General features: G+C 41.7%; 2 protein-coding genes across 9 annotated transcripts in view; one reads left to right on the top strand and one right to left on the bottom strand.

The window, feature by feature from the left end:
- Nucleotides 1-18,239, bottom strand: part of LOC134223847 (interference hedgehog-like) — a 238,468-nt gene that overhangs the window by 16,708 nt on the left and 203,521 nt on the right. For 6 of the 8 annotated variants that reach the window (XM_062703066.1, XM_062703067.1, XM_062703061.1 and 3 more), the window contains 5 exons: nt 14,005-14,509; nt 3,941-4,317; nt 3,058-3,881; nt 1,179-1,979; nt 954-1,111 (listed from right to left, as the gene is read on the bottom strand). In XM_062703066.1, the coding sequence (XP_062559050.1) occupies nt 954-1,111; nt 1,179-1,979; nt 3,058-3,881; nt 3,941-4,317; nt 14,005-14,496 (2,652 nt within the window). In that variant the 5' untranslated portion in view covers nt 14,497-14,509. Of the gene's footprint in view, nt 1-348; nt 795-953; nt 1,112-1,178; nt 1,980-3,057; nt 3,882-3,940; nt 4,339-4,398; nt 4,429-14,004; nt 14,510-18,239 lie in introns of those variants that run through there. The other 2 variants (XM_062703068.1, XM_062703064.1) reach the window with 2 other exon arrangements.
- LOC134223848 (selenoprotein BthD-like) lies at nt 2,499-3,051 on the top strand. Its single transcript, XM_062703069.1, has one exon. The coding sequence runs from the start codon at nt 2,556-2,558 to the stop codon at nt 3,048-3,050; it is 495 nt and encodes a 164-aa protein (XP_062559053.1). The 5' UTR covers nt 2,499-2,555; the 3' UTR covers nt 3,051.

Genomic DNA, 18,239 nt, shown 5'->3' with positions numbered 1-18,239 from the left:
TAAATAAAGAAGAATTTTGCTTTTATCACTGCCGTATCAATCTCGTAAGAAAGTAAGACTAGTAGTGTACGGGCAATAGACACACCAGGGAAAGTAACATCGGTGATGAATTTCTTTGGGTTGATGTTGGCAGTTGTCTAATCAAGATGCTGAACGATTTATGGTCATGGTAGGAGTTGAAAAATGGTTTATTATCAATAGATTATCACTTTTCGACAACACAGTTCGCACAATTCGAAATCTATAAATTTTCAAAAATAGCGTTTCAAATTTTTGAGTTGTGCCAGTATTGCAGTCGATAAAATGACTCAGCACTTCAGCAGTGAAATATGTAATATAATAAAATTTTAGTGCACTGAATATGGAATTGTGCTGTGAAATCATTCTAAGATAATTTCTATAAAAAAATCTTTTACAGCTAATACATTTTTGATTCCATATGATGATCCTTTCGATGCTATTTAACTTGTTTTAACTTTTATATGATTATATAATATGTAATAATGATATATGTACACCCATGATAAATTAATGCATATACAATCCACAATCGCTTGTCCTCAAAGTGGTATTAATAGACCACTGGTGATCTAATTCCAACTAGGTTTATACTCACTAAAACGTTAGTACAACAGTAACGAACAACGCTATTTTAGAACAATCATGAACACTCTCCTATCAATAGTAACAGGTGTAACTTTAATTTGAACCATCCGTTTAGCTAATGTCTACGTTTGAATTACCACTGCAACTGCCCAACACGTCGGAAATGCTACTATCTAGCAAAGAGGAATCTATTTACAATCCGTCCCGGTTTGGAGGCACAAATTAAAGTACATCAAGTACGGAAAAGCTCGTGTTAGTAATCCGAAACGAATGTAATTATACTCGATAGAAGTGGAAAAAAAGAGGGTCAACGAAATAAGCGAATCAACGCAACGGGTTCAGCCTACCTTATCCCCATCCTGAGCCAGCGGGTTGGGCGTAATGTTCATGCGGGCACTGATCCCGTTTCGACTTTTGTGATGGTGCGACCGGGGTCCACCGTTACTAACCGATCCGGGAAACCCATTCTGCTCGACCTGGATGTGCGACTTGGCGTCCGTCTCATCTGAAATGCGGAATTGTAAGTAAATCGTTGCTACATCGATGACAGTGCTGTACTAAGTTCTACTCACCAACGCCGGGTCCTCGCTTTTTACGGCAAGCTACGCAACAGCAGCACAGCAGGACGACACCTCCGAGAATCAGAACAAACCCTCCGACCCCCATGTAGACATAGTTGGGAACTTCACCTGTTCCGCTGCTAGCTTCGGACGCGGCTATGACCGTGGGTATTGCCGGAGTAACTGTGGGCGGTTTCAGCGTTTTACCCGTCCAGATGGCGCTGAAATCTGACGCAGCAGCCGCCGTGAAGGACTGCAGCTTGAACTCGTATGACGTTCCCGGTTCGAGATGGTCGATTTTGAAATGACGTGCCGTCGGCGTATCAACCGTTGCCTTGGAATATTCACCGGCTGTGGTGGCTGGACGGTAATAAACGTAGAAGCCTTCGATGGGTTGCGGCAGGTGCTGTGGGAATTGCCAGTGGAGGACAATCGCGTGCTGGGAAACGGCTTCGGTGCGAGTGAGGGTCGGAGCGAGAAGAATGCTTTTGATTCCCCGCTGCAGGTGAAACTTGCCAGACGCGGCCCCTTCCTTGTTGTCGTTGTTCGAGTACACGGCGACGATCCGGAATCGGTACGAATGGTCCGACTTCAAACCGTTCACCTCGTATGAGCGCGTGTAGGGGGCGATGTCCTCGTTTTCGGTCATCCATTGGGTGCGGGCAATGTTGCGGGATGGATCACCGAGCATACGGTACTGGACTTTGAAGAACTGAATCGGTAGCCCATCCGATGGCGGTACCGACCATCGTACCATGACCGATTCGTCCGACAGGCGAGTGATATTCGGTCTCGATGGCGGGATCATCACCACTAGGGGGAAATGTATGGTCATTGAAGAATGGTAAGGATTAGAAATATTATCAATTCAGTAGAAAAACGAAGTTGGATTATTCTTATAATCCATAAGTTAATAAGTTTTATTAAAGCATTGATGTCACTGAAAGGAAAAGGAAGTTCCAAAAGATATTATGGATGAATTTACAAAGGCCTTAACAAAGGAATGCCAAAAGGAATTCCTGATGTAATTTTCTAATTTATTCCTGGAGGGAATTTTGGAAAGATTGTCTGAAGGATATACTGAAAAAATATTCAAAGAAATTTCCAAAAGAAACCTGGAAAATTCTAAAGGAATTGCTAAAATAATTTCCTAAGAAAATCCTACATGAAATTACGAAGGAACTTCCACTGGAATTTCCTGGAAAATACCTATTGGAATTTCCAAAGAAATTTCTTGATTTCTACAACAATTCCTTCGTAAATAACGTCTTCGTTCGTCTTAATAATGTCTTCGTTAATAATGTCTTCGTTCGTCTTGTAATAAAAGAAAGATTCATCATGGCCCGCTAAAGAGCAACCTTTGATTTTATAATCTCTCGTGTCAAAACAATGCCACCGAAGAAAGCCGGGAAATCAAAATCATCTGTTAAGTCTAAACCCTCCGAAAAATCCGAAAAGGCTCCTGGCAAAAAAGGAAAAAAAGGCAAGAAGGGCAAAAAGCAAAAGGTGGACAAAAATCTGCTATACTGTGACGACAAGCACTTCGATCCGGAGCTGGCCATCATTACGGTGGAACATTGCTTGAAGTGTCCCATCTACCGAGAAATGGCCGAAAAAATCTACGCCGAAATTTGCTCAACTTTTCCGGACAGCAAGTTTAAGTTGATCCGGAACGATTTCGATCGTCTGGAAGCCCGAGAAGGTGCTTTCGAGCTCTTCCTAGCGAAAAACTGCCGTCTACCGAACCAACAGCTGTGGAGCGGCATAGATCGAGGACCTCCTCGGCGGGAGAAATTTCCACTGGATGTAACCACTTTAATTCCACTGATCGATAAAGAACTAAACACACAAGACAATAAAAAGACATTTTTGAAAACCCTCTAATACTCACAGTGCTTGTGTTTCTTTCCACCCTTTGGACGTTTTCCGTTGTGCTCATTCCCCTTGGGACCGGTTGGTACCGACCCCAGTGGCACTGTCTCCACACCGCCGGGGATCTGCTTCGGGTTGACCTGCAACAGGTTGCCCTCGCTAACCTCACCGACCTCGTTTCGGGCGAAGCACTGCACGATTCCGGCATGCTTCTTCTCCACCGATTTGATGAGCAGCTTTGTCCCGTTGGATTTGATCAGTCGATCCCATTTTGTGTAATCTCCATTGATCATCCAGTAAATGTCAGGCGTCGGAGATCCCTTGGCGATACATTCCAATTCTAGACTTTCGCTTTCGTTGGTAAGGGTCGTTCGGGGAGGTTCGACGATCTTCGGGGACTCGAGGACGGTAAGCTTAATGGTATGGAACAAAAACGGCTCAATACCATTGTCCAAGCGACACACGTACTCTCCTTGATCGTCGGAGGTCACAGCGGTGAGCTGAAGCCCGTAGGGAAGTATTTCCGAGCGATCACTGAGGGGCAGACCGTCTCGTCGTAACCAAGACGCCCGGGGGATGGGATTTGCTACGCCGGGGCATTCGAGCAGTGCGGTTGCTCCGGGAGCTACCGATACGTTTTGTGGTTTGTAGATTGCTTTCGGCGCTGATCGGGGCGTGTATTCGACCAGAATGGTTGTCTTCTGAGGCATTTTGAGCTCGTTTCCCGTAATGGAGTTGATGGCGGAACAGCGGTATGTTCCAGAGTCCTGTGGAGTTATTTGCGCGAGGATCAATCCCCCGGTCGGAAGTTGCGGGACGTTCGTTGGAATGGCCACTTCATCCCTGTATAACAAAAAAAAACCCTTAGATTTTTAAAAGGGTTAAATTATTCGGAATCTTACTTGTAGTAGCTCCAGATGGCTGGTGGATTGGAGGCCACCTCGCCGCATTTAATGATAATACTATTGCCAGGTGAAATTTTCAGGTGCTGCTGTTGGATGGGAGACATCACTCTCCTCATTACCGACGGAACACGATCGTTTCGTGTATTATGGGGGCTGTCACTGAGACTACTTCGCAGAGATCCGTAGTTGTTGTAAGCGCTGCCACTGTTGCTAATACTGGATTCCAGGCTGATCGTGGCAAGAGTTAACCTCGCGGGGATCGAAGCGATCGCCGAGGCTCCAAACCATGCCACGCACTGATACTCACCGATCGTTTTCGAGTTAACGTACACGTGCAACTTGGAGTTGCCCTCGACGGTTGTGACGTTGTGGCCCTGGAAAAGACAGATGATGATCTCATGAGAAATTCTGCTTCTCTAATATTCGACAATGTCTACAAAAATCTTTCTAAGAACCTTAACGTTAGCCATTGCATTGATGTTGATAATAACGGCTATCAACAAAATAAGATAGTATAGCCCAATACTACGCGCAGCAGCTGGAAGTGGCACTCCCAACGGAAGAGCAACTAGGCGCAGCGTCTCTTGAAGATGACTGGAGAGATATTCGATCAGAGAAAGGATCGAGACCGTGAAGAGCAAAAGACGGAGCAACTGTAACGCGTTTATAACACACGAAAGTTTTATGAGAAGTTGAACCATTCACGCCAAAGTCTGATAAGTGTAAAGACATACAGGGAGCGGGAGAAAATAATGCGAAAATGTGCAAACTTGAATATAGGGTTGGTTCGAGTAGCTAGTGACTAATTTCTGTTGAAAGTATATTTGTTTATGTTTACTTTCAAATGCCGCATCGAGAGATTGTAATTGTTTCATTGCAAATTTGTAAAAATGTACGCAAAAGAAGTGATTACTAGTTTGTTGCTCGCCTAGAAGACGCCGAATGAAATTGCTATGCTGCCGTAATCTGAAAAAAGTGACGTATGCGCCATTTTACAACATACATGTTTTCCATTTTTCTGTTAAAGAGTACGATGAGTACTACTCGGTGACACCATTTTTGGAAAATGGCGTATACGTCACTTTTCCAGATTACGGCAGTCTGGTGGTAGGATGTTATTTGGTCACAGTTTATCGCCTTAAAATGTCTCTGCATGATGAGTCTAAGCAGCGGAAGCCGGGAAGTGGACGTCCGTGCTTTGCACGTATGCCAAACGTGATCCAATCGGCTCGTGGAAAAAATGCTCGCAACCTGGTGCGTTCCATCAGAAAACTTGCCAAGGAAGTCAAAATTACTAAGAAATCCATGCGAAAACCATCAAAGAAGACTTGCATGTACCTTCCAAAGCTTGAGAGAAACGTCAAGACTGCCTCGTTCAAAAAGATTGCTTTCTTTGTTGAAGAAGGGAAAAATTATAATCCTGTTCTCCGACGTGGAAAGCTTTTCAGCATCGATGCTGAGGCCAACGACTGCTCGGACCAGTTTATTTCACCGAAGAAAATTGCGAATGTTCTGGATAAAGTGAAGTTTAAAAAATTAGAAGTGTTCCAGATGTGTAGCCAAATCTAGTTCCGACGGCGCTCTCGGAGACCCGAGTGCGTAAGTCGGTGTGGGAAAGCAACAAATAAGCACCTCCGCCAAATATACTCTATTAATATACTATATTTGACCTCCGCCCGCGGCCCAGATGCGATCGGGAAAGACACCCGGCTTAACCTCAAATTATTCGAGAAAAGAAAAGCGCACATACTGAAGGGGATCGAAATGGAGCAAGCTGCCCAATTGGAGCGCCGGAAGTTGCAGTTGGAACAAGAGGCCTGGAAGGTGCGATACGAAATCCAAAACGGCATCGGTGAAACGACCGGCAATGAAGCGGCAACGCCCGGTGGTCTTGAAGACTGGATAGCTCGACTGAATCAGGTCGCTGTCAGCCAGAATCAGCTCATTTCTGCGCCGGCAAGTATGGCGACGGTTCCAACCATTAATTCCGGAACCAGACGAATACAATAAATACCCTTTTCTTCCTCAATAAGCCTACATCAATCCAACCCACACATTTCAAATGTGCCCCTCGGAGCTCAATTGATGCCATCCGCGCATATTGACGATTGTGCACCTACGTCTCGTCAACTTTATGCTGAAAGAACTGCCGTTTTCCAGTGGCTACCCAGACGAGTGGCCAATGTTTTTCAGTGCTTTCAACACCTCTACGGATGCGTGCGGATTTAGTAATCTAGAAAATCTTGGTCGTCTACACAGGTGCCAAAAGGGAGGTGCTCTCGAGGTAGTTCGCAGTCGCCTGATATTACCTGCATCAGTGCCATAGGTTATGCAAACGGACGCCCGGAGCAAATTATCTACGCGCTGCTCCAGAGAGTTCGGTAAGTTGTTTGATCTGCTGATCATTGTGTGAGGGAATGCAATATCTTCAAGAAGATAGATCGGGATGATCGCTGGAAAGTTGTTCATAGCATCTATTTGTGCCGGATCTGCCTCGGTAAACACGGCAGAAATCATTGCCGATCTTCGGCACGTTATGACGTAAAACGGTGTCAAATGTGTCATCACCCGACTAGGAAGTCGAGTCAAGTACGAGACACTGAAGACGACCACACAGTTGCGGTCGAAATACGTATCTGCAAAGATAACAAAACGTAGTGGAATTTAATGGAGAGTACTAAACTCGTCTTAGACGGTTGAATACATTCCACTAAAAAGTGCTTAAAATATATAGGACCAGATCCTTTTAATGCTCGTATATTATACATGGATGAGACAGTAGTGCTGTCCAATGAGAGCTTGAAGTAGCTCGAAGTTTCTCCCTGTCCTGCTCATGCCCGTTTGTTGACAAAAAAGAACGAGCAGGACGGGAACAACTTCGAGCTGCTCATTGGACAGCACTAGTGTGCCATAAGCTACAAAACCGCTCGTACATCGATTCAGAGCGACGAGAGAAGCTAGCGCGCATAAAATAACTGAGTGAGCGTGTTTGAATGTACGTCTCTTGAGACTCATCTCATGCGCTGGGAATGCATGGCTGGTGTTACTAAGACGACGATATTATTGAATGAAAATTTTCCACCTAAGCAGGTTTACGCACCTCCGCTGTTGTTTGCTCAAGGTTTGTCATGGCAAACAGCGCACGTGCTGATCACATTGAGATGTCTCAATGCGACCCACCAATGTTAATGTGAGGTACACAAGTTTCGTGAGACTCGCGTGCGATAACTTTTATGTGCGCGTAACAATCGTTGCTCAATCTCATCCTTTTTTGTATGCGTGCATAACGTCTGCCTCAGGACAGTTGGTCGGGGTTCAGCGAAACCGCACCAAGCGCCTTTTTGACTGACTTGTGATATTTTGTTCGTAGAATGAAAACCGAAAGTAAATCATATCAATTCATTCGTACATTTGTCGTTGGGTATCCTCAGTTATAGGGTAGAAGGATATCCGATACGATTTGTGATCAATTGGATCCGCTAGTGGAAAATTTGTGCAAGAAAGTGGGTAATTTTTCATTGGCGCTTAGTGTGATTTGGCTGAACCCCGACCAGTTGAATCCCTGGCCTTGCCGGTGCAGAGGCTGCGCTACAAAAAGCTTTCCGATCGTTTAGATCACTTGTTTAAAACCCTTTCAGGCCCAAATTTTTCTAAGCGGTATTTCCCAGTAAATTTGATATGTACTATTTGTTTTCGTGATTTATGATGGAGGAATGACAAAACAAGTTGGAAAATAATTTTTCGGGATGTACTAGATCTACAATTACTTTGAGAGCATTTTTCGTCACTCCAAGCTTGGATATGTATTCAAACATATCTATAACATATTCTAAATGATCAAGGGACTTAGTTAGATGATTTTGGGATATCCTGGGTCATCCAAACCATCCTTGAGTTCAGAACTTGTGATCTACAACCACGACTCTAGCTTTTTTCGTCATTCTAGGATTGAATATGTATTCAAATATGTTCATAACATATTCGTGAAGACCAAGAGACATGGTTTTGGGATATCCTGAGTCATCCAAACTGTCCTTGAGCGTTTCAGTGGATCGCTGCTCAGAATCAGACAATGATCGGCGAGCGAGGACTATACTCGAGAGGACGACTAGGAGAGTCGAAGGTGGATGCGAGATTGGGCTTTTATGGCGCTACGATAGTATAGAATTTCCCGATAGTCACGCCATTGCGTTGCGACGGTTGCGATATTTGGAGAAGCGTTTCAAGGCGGATCCTTCAATGTTCGAAAATGTCCAGTGTCACATAGTGCAATATCAGCACAAGGGATACATCCACGAAGCTACGACCGAGGAGTTGATCGCAGTTGATCCACGGAGAATATGGAACCTCCAGATCGGCCAAAATCTGAAAAAGCCTAACAAGATCAGAATTGTGTGGGATGCAGCAGCAACAGTGAACGGTATATCCCTGAGCAGCATGCTGTTTAAAGGGCCGATAAAAGATCATTTTATTCAGGACTAAAAAAACCAACTACATATGTAACATTCGAGTTCAGTGGTAATTATTTATAGACCACTCACTAGAATTTCCCTTGTGTCGTACGTTGCCTTTCAACCATCGTAACTGTATGTAATCGGTGGCTTGCGAACGGGTGCACTGTGACAAGCCTAGGTTCGAATCCAGGCCAGTCATAAATACATTTTTTGTTGAAAAATAGCATGTTATGAACAGGTTGCAATTAAAAATAAATTTAAATTCAGATGCATTTGCCCAGCAGAAGGCAAGAGAGGATATGACTCCTTCTTTCGTTTCAGGCATTCACACGGTTGAAGTAGAGGGGAGATATATTTTTTTCATATGATGCATTTGCCCGATAAAAGGCAAAATAGGATATGACTCCTTCTTTCGATTGAGGCCTTAAGTCGGTTTAAGACAAGGGGAGATATGATCTTTTCTTACAAAGAATGCATTTGCCTGGCAGAAGAAAAAAATAGGATACGATTCCTTCTTTCAATTCAGGCACTTGCTCGGTTTAAGGCAAAAGGAGATATGATACCTTCTTTGAGGGATACATTTGTCCAGTAGGAGGCAATAGAAGATATGACTCCTTCTTTCAATTCAGACATTAGCTCGGCTTAAGGCAAGGGGATATTTCATCTCTTACTTGAGGGATGAATTTTCCCTTCTTGCAATTTAGGCATTGGCTGATTTTAAGAAAAGGGAAGATATGTTCCCTTCTTTCGAAGAATGCATTTTGCCGACTGATTATAAGGAAGGATAAGCTCAATAAATAGAACTAATGTCTTTATTCATTAGCGAATAAGAATCCTTTCACAAATAAAACGAAAAAATGTTCAATGTGAAGGTACAAACCCTGAATACCCTGTCATGAAAAAAAAAAGCAAATTAATTCAAAATTGATTTATCTTGCTAGTATGTATGTCAACATTTGGAAAATATTTGTTTTCGACGGTATACTACCGCCGACATTTGTGCATCGGCATGCCGCACTGTGTGGGAAGTGGGATATTGGTATTATCATTATCGGCGAAACTATTGATTGGAGATTTTTGATGTCTTCTGGAGAATGTCTTTATTTTTAGAGCACTTTATTTGAGGAGTAAGAGAAATGACAATTTCAAGACTTTTTGCCGAAGATACCAAATTTCCATCTCTGAAATGGATTCATATTTTAGCTCTAAATTATTATTCTAACTAACTTATTAGCTCATTTTAATTTTTACATTTTTTAAATGTTCTACGAAGTTGTTAGTGCTTTAAAAAACATATTGTGGTAGAAGAGTGCAAATAGCTATCTCTTCATTTTAAGGAGCTGTATCAGTTTTTATAGTTGCATAACACTATTTTCGAACGGGTATATATTTCAGGGTGGCAGTTTGTACCAGCTGTTATTTATGTCATTAGTTTCAGCAACTTACAAATATATACAAATTTGTCGGCAAATCCAAGAATTTTGGTAGTAAGGTTTTTTCTACTAGTCAAAAAAAAATTGAGCAATGAAATAAAAAAAAATCCCAACCACATTTCTAAGAATTTTTGAAGGATATTACGAAGAAATTCTTGAGGAAATTACTAAAAGTTTGCCTAAGTAATCCAGAATCATTTCCGGACGAAGTTCCGAATAATTTACCAGTGGTCATGATTAATTATTTTAGAGCGTCTTAGGGGAAATGCTACAAGGTTAAAAGACTATAACTCTTCCATTTACTTCCACTATTCACTTTTTATGTATCAACAAACAGATACGTAATTCGTTTCCTACTTGGAAACTTCTTCAGTGTCGATAACAAACACTGAAGAAGTTTCCAAGTAGGAAACGAATTACGTATCTGTTTGTTGATACATAAAAAGTGAATAGTGGAAGTAAATGGAAGAATTATAGTCTTTTAACCTTACCAGTGGTCTTTCTAGAGATGGTGGCGTATTAGTTGCAGTCAAACGTGAATTGCAATGTACCGTAGTGTCCCTATCTGCTTGCTATGCGCTTGAAAAAGTCGCAGTCACGGTGAAATTTCCTCATAACTCTCTGCATATTCTAGGAATATATCTTCGCCCCAATACCGATTACGAGCTTTATGTTACCCACTGTAAGGCCGTGCAAAGCCTAATTTATAAATCATAAGTCAATGACGTTTTCCTGCTGCTTGGGGATTATAATCTCACTTATCTTCAATGGAGCTTTGATGACGATATCAACCGCTATCTGGCAACTAACGCATCTAGTGAGCAAGAAGTTTCCCTTAGTGAAGCCATCTCTACATGTGATTTGGTGCAGCGATAAGCCAGCCTAGAACTGTAAATCTCTATAAGGCCGATACAAATATTTAAAAACACCCCGATTTGTTTGCCCAAAAATTATATTTTAAGGGGGCAACAACAAAAAACTTGGGTGAATTGAGGATTTTCAAAACATTCTTTAACAAATCCTAGGAGTTTTATTGATTTCCATTTTAATATTTATTTTTTATTATCTCCCTTCCCCCTTGACCTTTCGGAGACCAGTAGGACATAATTTAAATTAAATATTTGTAACGGCCAAATTTAAATAAAAAAAAAGATTTTCTACGGTATTCAACATTTTGTCGATTTTGTAGAAGAACTTGATACCACTTAAGTAGTCCTTCATCATGAGGGTCGACCAATGACGGATCAGATTCTTGATACATTCCAGGAGTTCAATTTGCAGACTCACCATCAGTTCATGGATATCAAAGTAGTGAAAAGAAATTTGTTGTGGCAGATAATATCTGAATATGGTTTTCCGGCGGAATTGATTAGACTGACAGTACAACACATTCAACATTCAACACAATCAAGCATTCGGATTACAGACGAAGAGTCAACCTTGTTTGTGACCTTAGTTGGATTAAAGCGGGGCGATGCACTTTCGAATTTATTGTTCAAAAGTTCTGGCGTGCAGAGGAACGTCACTATCATCACACGGTCGGAAATGCTCCTGGGCTTTGCGGAAGACATCGACCTCATTGGAATCGCTCGCGAAGCGGTGTAGAAGCAAATCAATACCAAATTTTCAAAACGACTTATCTGCTTTTGTAAACAAAGTCTCAAACGTAGATTTGTCGAATCTGAGAGCACTCCCATGCAAACCAACACCATCAACACATAGGTGAAGGCTTCGCCTACCTGCTGATGGTGTTGGTTTGCGTGGGAGTACTTTCAGATTCGACATTTGAATCTTTGTTAACAAAAGCATATAAGTCGTTTTGAAAATTTGGTATTGAAATATTATATATTAACAAAATAGCCAACTCTTGCTAAAACCAAGCGAACGCGACTGAAGCGCTTCAACGGATGGCGGTCGAACTACTCAATCACAGCAACGCGTGGAAGCAAATCGTTGCCTTCCCAACAACATGCGGAGGGGCATCGTTGCTTTCATATACCTTGATGGGTGCATACATAACAACGTGTGGAGGTGCATTGTTGCTTACATAACAACCAAAACAAAATAAAATATCAGACTTTATACCACGTTATTCGATTCTACTCAATGTATATTTAAAAAAGCATTGATTTACTGCTCTTACATGGATCATTTTCATACATGAAAGTTGTGAAAAAGGCATGAAAAATGTGCTGCATATGTTTACAATAATTTTCTGTCGCTTTTCGTGCGGTTTTAGCTTGAAGATATCCTAACACCTCAAGAATCTCGTTTCCCGTCGTGTGTTTGCAAAGCGTCAAAGTCCTGTTGATTTCGCAAGTAAATAAAGAAAAAACTGGTTCCATTTATAATGAATGGAGACTATAATCTGGCGAAAAATATTTCCGAGCTGAAAGGTCAAAATAACCGTTTTTGTCTAGCATCAAAACGAATAACAGTAGCAACAGCAGCCATCTGCTTTCCATTATATCTGAAAAATAATAGAATTTCCAAACATGCAAAGTATGATATGGAAATGCTAATATCATCTTCCAAACTTAGACGTACATGTTCATGATAGAATTAGAGGCGAAAGTATAGAATTGATAGTTTCGTTTAGGATACGGCAGTAATGAAGAATGTTTTTATAGAAGTCGATTTGAAAGCGAGCGGAGAGCTATATTTGTGATGGCACATATCGCACGACCTTCCTTCTGCCAAGCTCCCGTATGAAGGGGGAGGGAAGAATATCAGTGTGGAAGCTGATATATCTCCACTGGCAGCAAGCATAAGAATTTTGTTAACCTTGAAACGCTTGAGACATTTTTTGTCAATGTCGTTTCCCGTAAAGTAAAAGGAGTATTTCATTCTGCTAGTAGAGCCTTCTACGGCTTAGGCAACCAGTTTAGGTTCCGCAATATGTAGACGGAAACAAAATTTGATCTGCATAAAACTCTGGTATAACCAGTGGTCTTTCACTGACATCAAACATTACCGTTAAAAGAGACGTATCGGAAAGCTATCGGGGATTTTAAGCGAAAATGACTACAAATAATACTTGGCAGGAAACTAGAAAGGGATGTGCGGCGCAGACGCACTAATCACGAGCGGTATCAAGTGTACAAAAAAGAAAATATTATTTGTCGTAAAAAAATACGGTCCCGCGAATGTCAAAAAAAAAATCATCGTGACACCCAAAAGAGGCCGCTGCATGCAACGCCACTTACCTTAGGTGTAACGACGCTGTAGTCAACCAATGAAGTGCTAATTACAATACATTATCAATTCAACGCAGGTAACAATAAAAAACTTATCTATAACAATGTAGAGTAAGACGGTATAATATGCCTTAGGGGGTAAGGCAACTCCTTGATAACTTTTTACTTTTCAACGCAATTTATGCAAACTTTGTGTTATTTGGTAGTCCAGGAAGTCGCAAATGCATTGCCCGTGAGTAGTCATAGAAAAATATTACAGATAACACGTAATAAAGCTTTTTTGAAAAGTCGTGAAAAAATGAATTTTAAAAAGTGCCTTAATTAAAAAGTGCCTTAATAGTTCATCATTGGTATTTTATCAATCCCATAATAAAAAGGCTACAAATCCTTATGCGCTTGACATTAAAAAACCAACATAGGTCCGTTCAAGCAGGTGTGAATTACATTTCAATATTTTCCATACAATTTGGAAGCAACTGCTGCAAGCTCGCTGCGCTTGTGTCCAGTTGTTAAGGGCATATCGTCCTGCCTACACTGGGGCGTTTTGGCTAGTGAAACATGTTTTCGAAAATCGTTACATTTTTGAAGATGGAAGCAATTTTATATCATATTAACCACTGAGAAAAGTAATTTTGTTGTCCAACTGAGTGTTCCAGTGCAAGTTTTGCGGACAGTATGCCAAAGTCGCTCCAGAATGTTGAGCAAACAAACATGAAAAGTTACATCAAAACTGTAACTTTTTGTATTTTGCTATTATTTTCATAGAAGTAATACAAAAATACTTCCACATTCACATAGTATGATGGGTTTACAAATACTTATAGGTACCAACTGGTTTTGACCCTTAATTAGTTATAGTTTTCTAGAAATCAAAGGGGGGTGTTTTGGCCAGGTGGGGCGCATTATACCGTCTTACCCTATCGTAACATACGGTATATTGTGTTTTTATAACTTTGTAGTAATAAATCAATACTTACATTCCTGTTCAAATAGGTATAATCATCCCGAGTGCCAGCTGCGTCCTGCGGTCGAAACCTCCACTCCAGCCGCTCCGGAATCAGATTCAGTTCGCACTCAAACAGCACCTCATCGCCGGCTGGTGCCGTCGTCGACTCCGGCGATCGGATCATGTAAACTCCCAAACTCTTTGTACTACCGCTACTGCTACTACTACTGCTACCGCTATTACTATTACTGCTACTGCTTCCGACCCCCGGAAGGGACACCGAAGAATGATGTGAAGAGTGTGGCATGGCCTTGACCACTGCCAGCAGTGGACAACTTAACACTAGGGCTGTAAGGAGCAAGGAACCGGCACTGGTGAACATCGTCCCAGTAGGCCTCCGTCGGAAGTTGTGCCTTCGATGCTGTGCGGTACCATGGCAACCGTCGCTACCTTCGATTGTACGACTTGCCGTGTGGGTCGTCATTGTTTCACTGAGCCGATCTTCAATACTCGTTCCGAACATGTTCGATCATTACCTGCAGGGGAGAGAAAGAACAAGAAAACTTCATTAAATCTCGATAATCGAGCACAACAAGAATGAAAAGAAGAACATTCCAGGAATTCCATTACGATATTTCGCGATCGACCTGCACGCAAATCTTGTACACACACGCCAAGTAGGCTGATTCGAATCAAAACAAGTCACTTTGCCGCGCCCTAGTCTTGGCATGCCACGGTAGTCCTGCTCCACGCTTGCACGCAAAATCTATTTATCGACAAACAAAAAAAAATGTACTGCTTTCGGACACGCTCGACCAGGAACACAAATAGGCAGAGCTACCTGTCGCCCCGTCGGCTTTTGATTTATATCGCTGGTCGATCGCTGGAATCTTCAAAAGCCATGCTGCGGTAGTCAAAGGATCGCGCCCGTTCGAAAGCGCACGCGGTGGCTCTAGGACTTGTCAAAAACTACACGGCATCGAAGAGTCGGCGGGACAGTCAGATGGGAATGGCTGAAAAACATACAAACCATAATATGCTAATTATAACCAAGATGACGGGAATGGAAGTCGGTCCCATACCGCAGCCGACTCCGACAGCCAAAGAGGATAATGCAATAATGTGGTAAGCATGGCGGGATCGTTAGGGGATCAGGGAAGCGGAAAATGATAATCAGTAACATGATCGTACCGCGCCGGACAGGCAAAATAGACTCGCCGTGGTCGTCCACCGACTGGATGGATGCCAAAAAGGTAGTCACAGGAACGCGTGTTGTGCGTGTGGCGAACACAGTCTTCAGTAGTTGAACTTGTCCGACAGTGCCATGAATGGGTTGGGAGGGACTTGTTTATGGTAATCAGGACGTTTAGCACACGATCTACGGGCTGGCGCACAGGGTTTGGCTAATCTCGTGATAAATTGCTAGGAATTATGATGATTGTTGGAATCCGAAAATGGGTACGCCGCAAGGTGTGGACTGAGTCGGAACCGGTGGATGTTCCACCTGTTTTGATAAAAAAAAATAAAGGTTGGAAAATAGGAAATTTCAAATTCATAACACAACCATTAGAGATAGCACAGATGATTAATGTTCTATGAAGCCAAAATAAGTATGACGAAAAGTTCTTATTGAAGATAATGCCAACTAGAACTTTTTAACGAAAATAGTAAAACGTATTATGATTGAAATTGTGGACCAAAACTTTTGAAATGGCATTTTGCATGTAAACGATTCGGATAGCAACTTATTGCATGCATATAAACTGGTGGTACGACCCACTTCAACAAATTTTTAATATAGATTGTATACTTGAAATTTGTGATGAAAACTAAGTAATTGGCAATATTTATCTATCATAAGTAGATTTTTCAGGAGCTCTAAAAGTCACCTAAGGACGATATGTCTGAAAAAATCGAAAATAAAAAAAGATCTGCTTTTATATTTTTGTTTTTCAGACAAATCGTTCTCAGGTGACTTTTAGTCCTATTTTTGATACTGATACTTTATTAGGGAATTTGTTATTTGCTATAATTTGATAAAACTCTTCATTTTAGCATCGACGTAAACTGTGATACAAAAGAAGCAATAACAACGAAGTGAAATATTTTTTTAAAAATAACCCTCAAGAACCATACAATCATAATGATCTCGCTTCCAGTAAAAATCCCTACATCTCTCATTCCTGCCGGAGCTCACCGGGGTCCCTAAATGGCACAACAATAACAATAAAATAACACTGAAGAGTGCGCTGTTCTGAAAAACGAGCACCACCGTGCAAGAGCACGATAAAATTTAAATTACAATATTTATTTATGCAAATTGATCTTCAACGATCGTTTCTCTCCTTCTGCGTGGTAACCTTTCTTTCTTCCGAGCTCATAAACGCGGCTGCCCTGGTGGTGACTCCTACCGAACAAATCACAGAAACATATCAACCTGTTGCGCGGACACACGGCGCTGAAAAATGATCTTTTCGCGCTCGAGTGCTGATCTGATACCAACTGGGTTGGCATGCGTGGATGATTTTGCTGTTTATTTTTTTTTTTTCCAAGTTCGTTTATTTGGTAGGCTCAGGCGTGTATAACACTTTACGGAGCCATATTTCTTTGTGATATATACAATCAATGTCATTTTTTTTAGTTAGTAAGAGAGGGATAGGAGCCAGCGTACTCGTGGTGACTCGAGGTTAGTTTACAATATTAAAGGATGGACGAGGCTTAGGATTCGGAATCAAGGAATTTCGGCTGCTCATCCGGGCATTTGTCGTAAGGGACGATGTGGCGTGTCGTCGTGCTTGACAATTGGTTCGACTGGGAGGGTCTCCCGGGTGGCCAGAGTAACGGAGATATACGGAACAGAGAGACAGAGACAGTACAAAAAAATCTTTGACAAAAGTAGTATTAGATTTTGATGTCAGAATCACAAAGGAAACTATAAATGACCTGCATATAGACCGCATCACGATCCCCCAAAACACCTCGAATTTCCTTGAAAGGTCCACTATCCAATAGTCGCTCTCTGGAGGCGTCATTTTATGAGCAGAACCAAACTACGGGATCGATGTCATCATAACCGGCTCCGCACCTACATAAGTTGCTATCGACAAGGTTTATTCTGTACAGATGTGCGTTTAGTGAATAGTGATTGGACATAAGTCTCGACATCACGCGAATGAAGCCTCGACTTAAGTCCTCACCTCTGAACCACGCTCGCCCAGAAACTTTTGGAACTATGGAAAATAGCCACCGTCCGAGTTCATTGTGTGTCCAATTCCTTTGCCAACTTTGAAGAGTACTCTGACGGACTAATGGGAAAAACTCGTTACTCGAGAATTGTCTATCATAAACCTCACCTTCCTGTGCGCCCACCTTTGCCAGCGAGTCTGCCTTCTCATTGCCGTAGATTGAGCAGTGAGATGGGACCCAAACAAAGGTAATCTTGAATGATCTTTCGACCAAAACACGCATCTGCTCTCTTATGTTTGTAAGAAAGTAAGATGCGTGCTTAACAGGTTTCATCGACCGGAGTGCCTCGATAGAACTAAGACTATCCGAGAAGATGAAATAATGGTCTACGGGCTGATTGGAAATTATCCCCAAAGCGAAGTTAATTGCTGCCAGCTCAGCAACATAAACCGAACACGGTTTGCTGTTTATTTAGGAGAAAAACGAAACGTCGTTGTACTTAGAGGTGAAATAAAATTAATATGCGTTTTTGTCAGTGATGGTCACGTACCTTTGCTTACAAATTGAAAAATCATCAATCCGTTCGAAGTAGAGGGCTCTGAATTCTTCTCATGCTTGTTCTACTTTCTACAAAGTCATACTCAAATACTGAAAATGCCTAATACATATGCCATTCCAATAAACTCAACGAATTGAGGAACTGGCTCTCTGACTTTGGGTATGTGCAATTATGCGTACAACAGATAATAATGCCTCACATAAATAATTGAAGAAGACAAATGCAAAGGGTGTAAGTGACAAAAAATTATTTTCAAGAGCCGATTCCATGCAAATTACATGAAAAGTCACTCATTTTGTTTGAATTATCACATTTATTGTGATTAAGTAGAAACTATATCAGTATCACGTTAATTCGAAGTTCCGTGTAGAAAACCATCGAAACATTTTTCTAAGTCATTTTGAATGGAGAAGAATTTATTGATAATTGAAAAGTTTCTCAGTCTATTTGAGCAGAAGCCGGAAAATGATGTTTGGCGCCATTTGGGATCCATATCCATTTCTGGTTGACTGTAAACTCAT

Source organism: Armigeres subalbatus, chromosome 3, assembly GCF_024139115.2.
Source record: "Armigeres subalbatus isolate Guangzhou_Male chromosome 3, GZ_Asu_2, whole genome shotgun sequence".
NCBI classification, from domain to species: domain Eukaryota; kingdom Metazoa; phylum Arthropoda; class Insecta; order Diptera; family Culicidae; genus Armigeres; species Armigeres subalbatus.
This window is presented reverse-complemented; position numbering and strand designations above follow the sequence as displayed.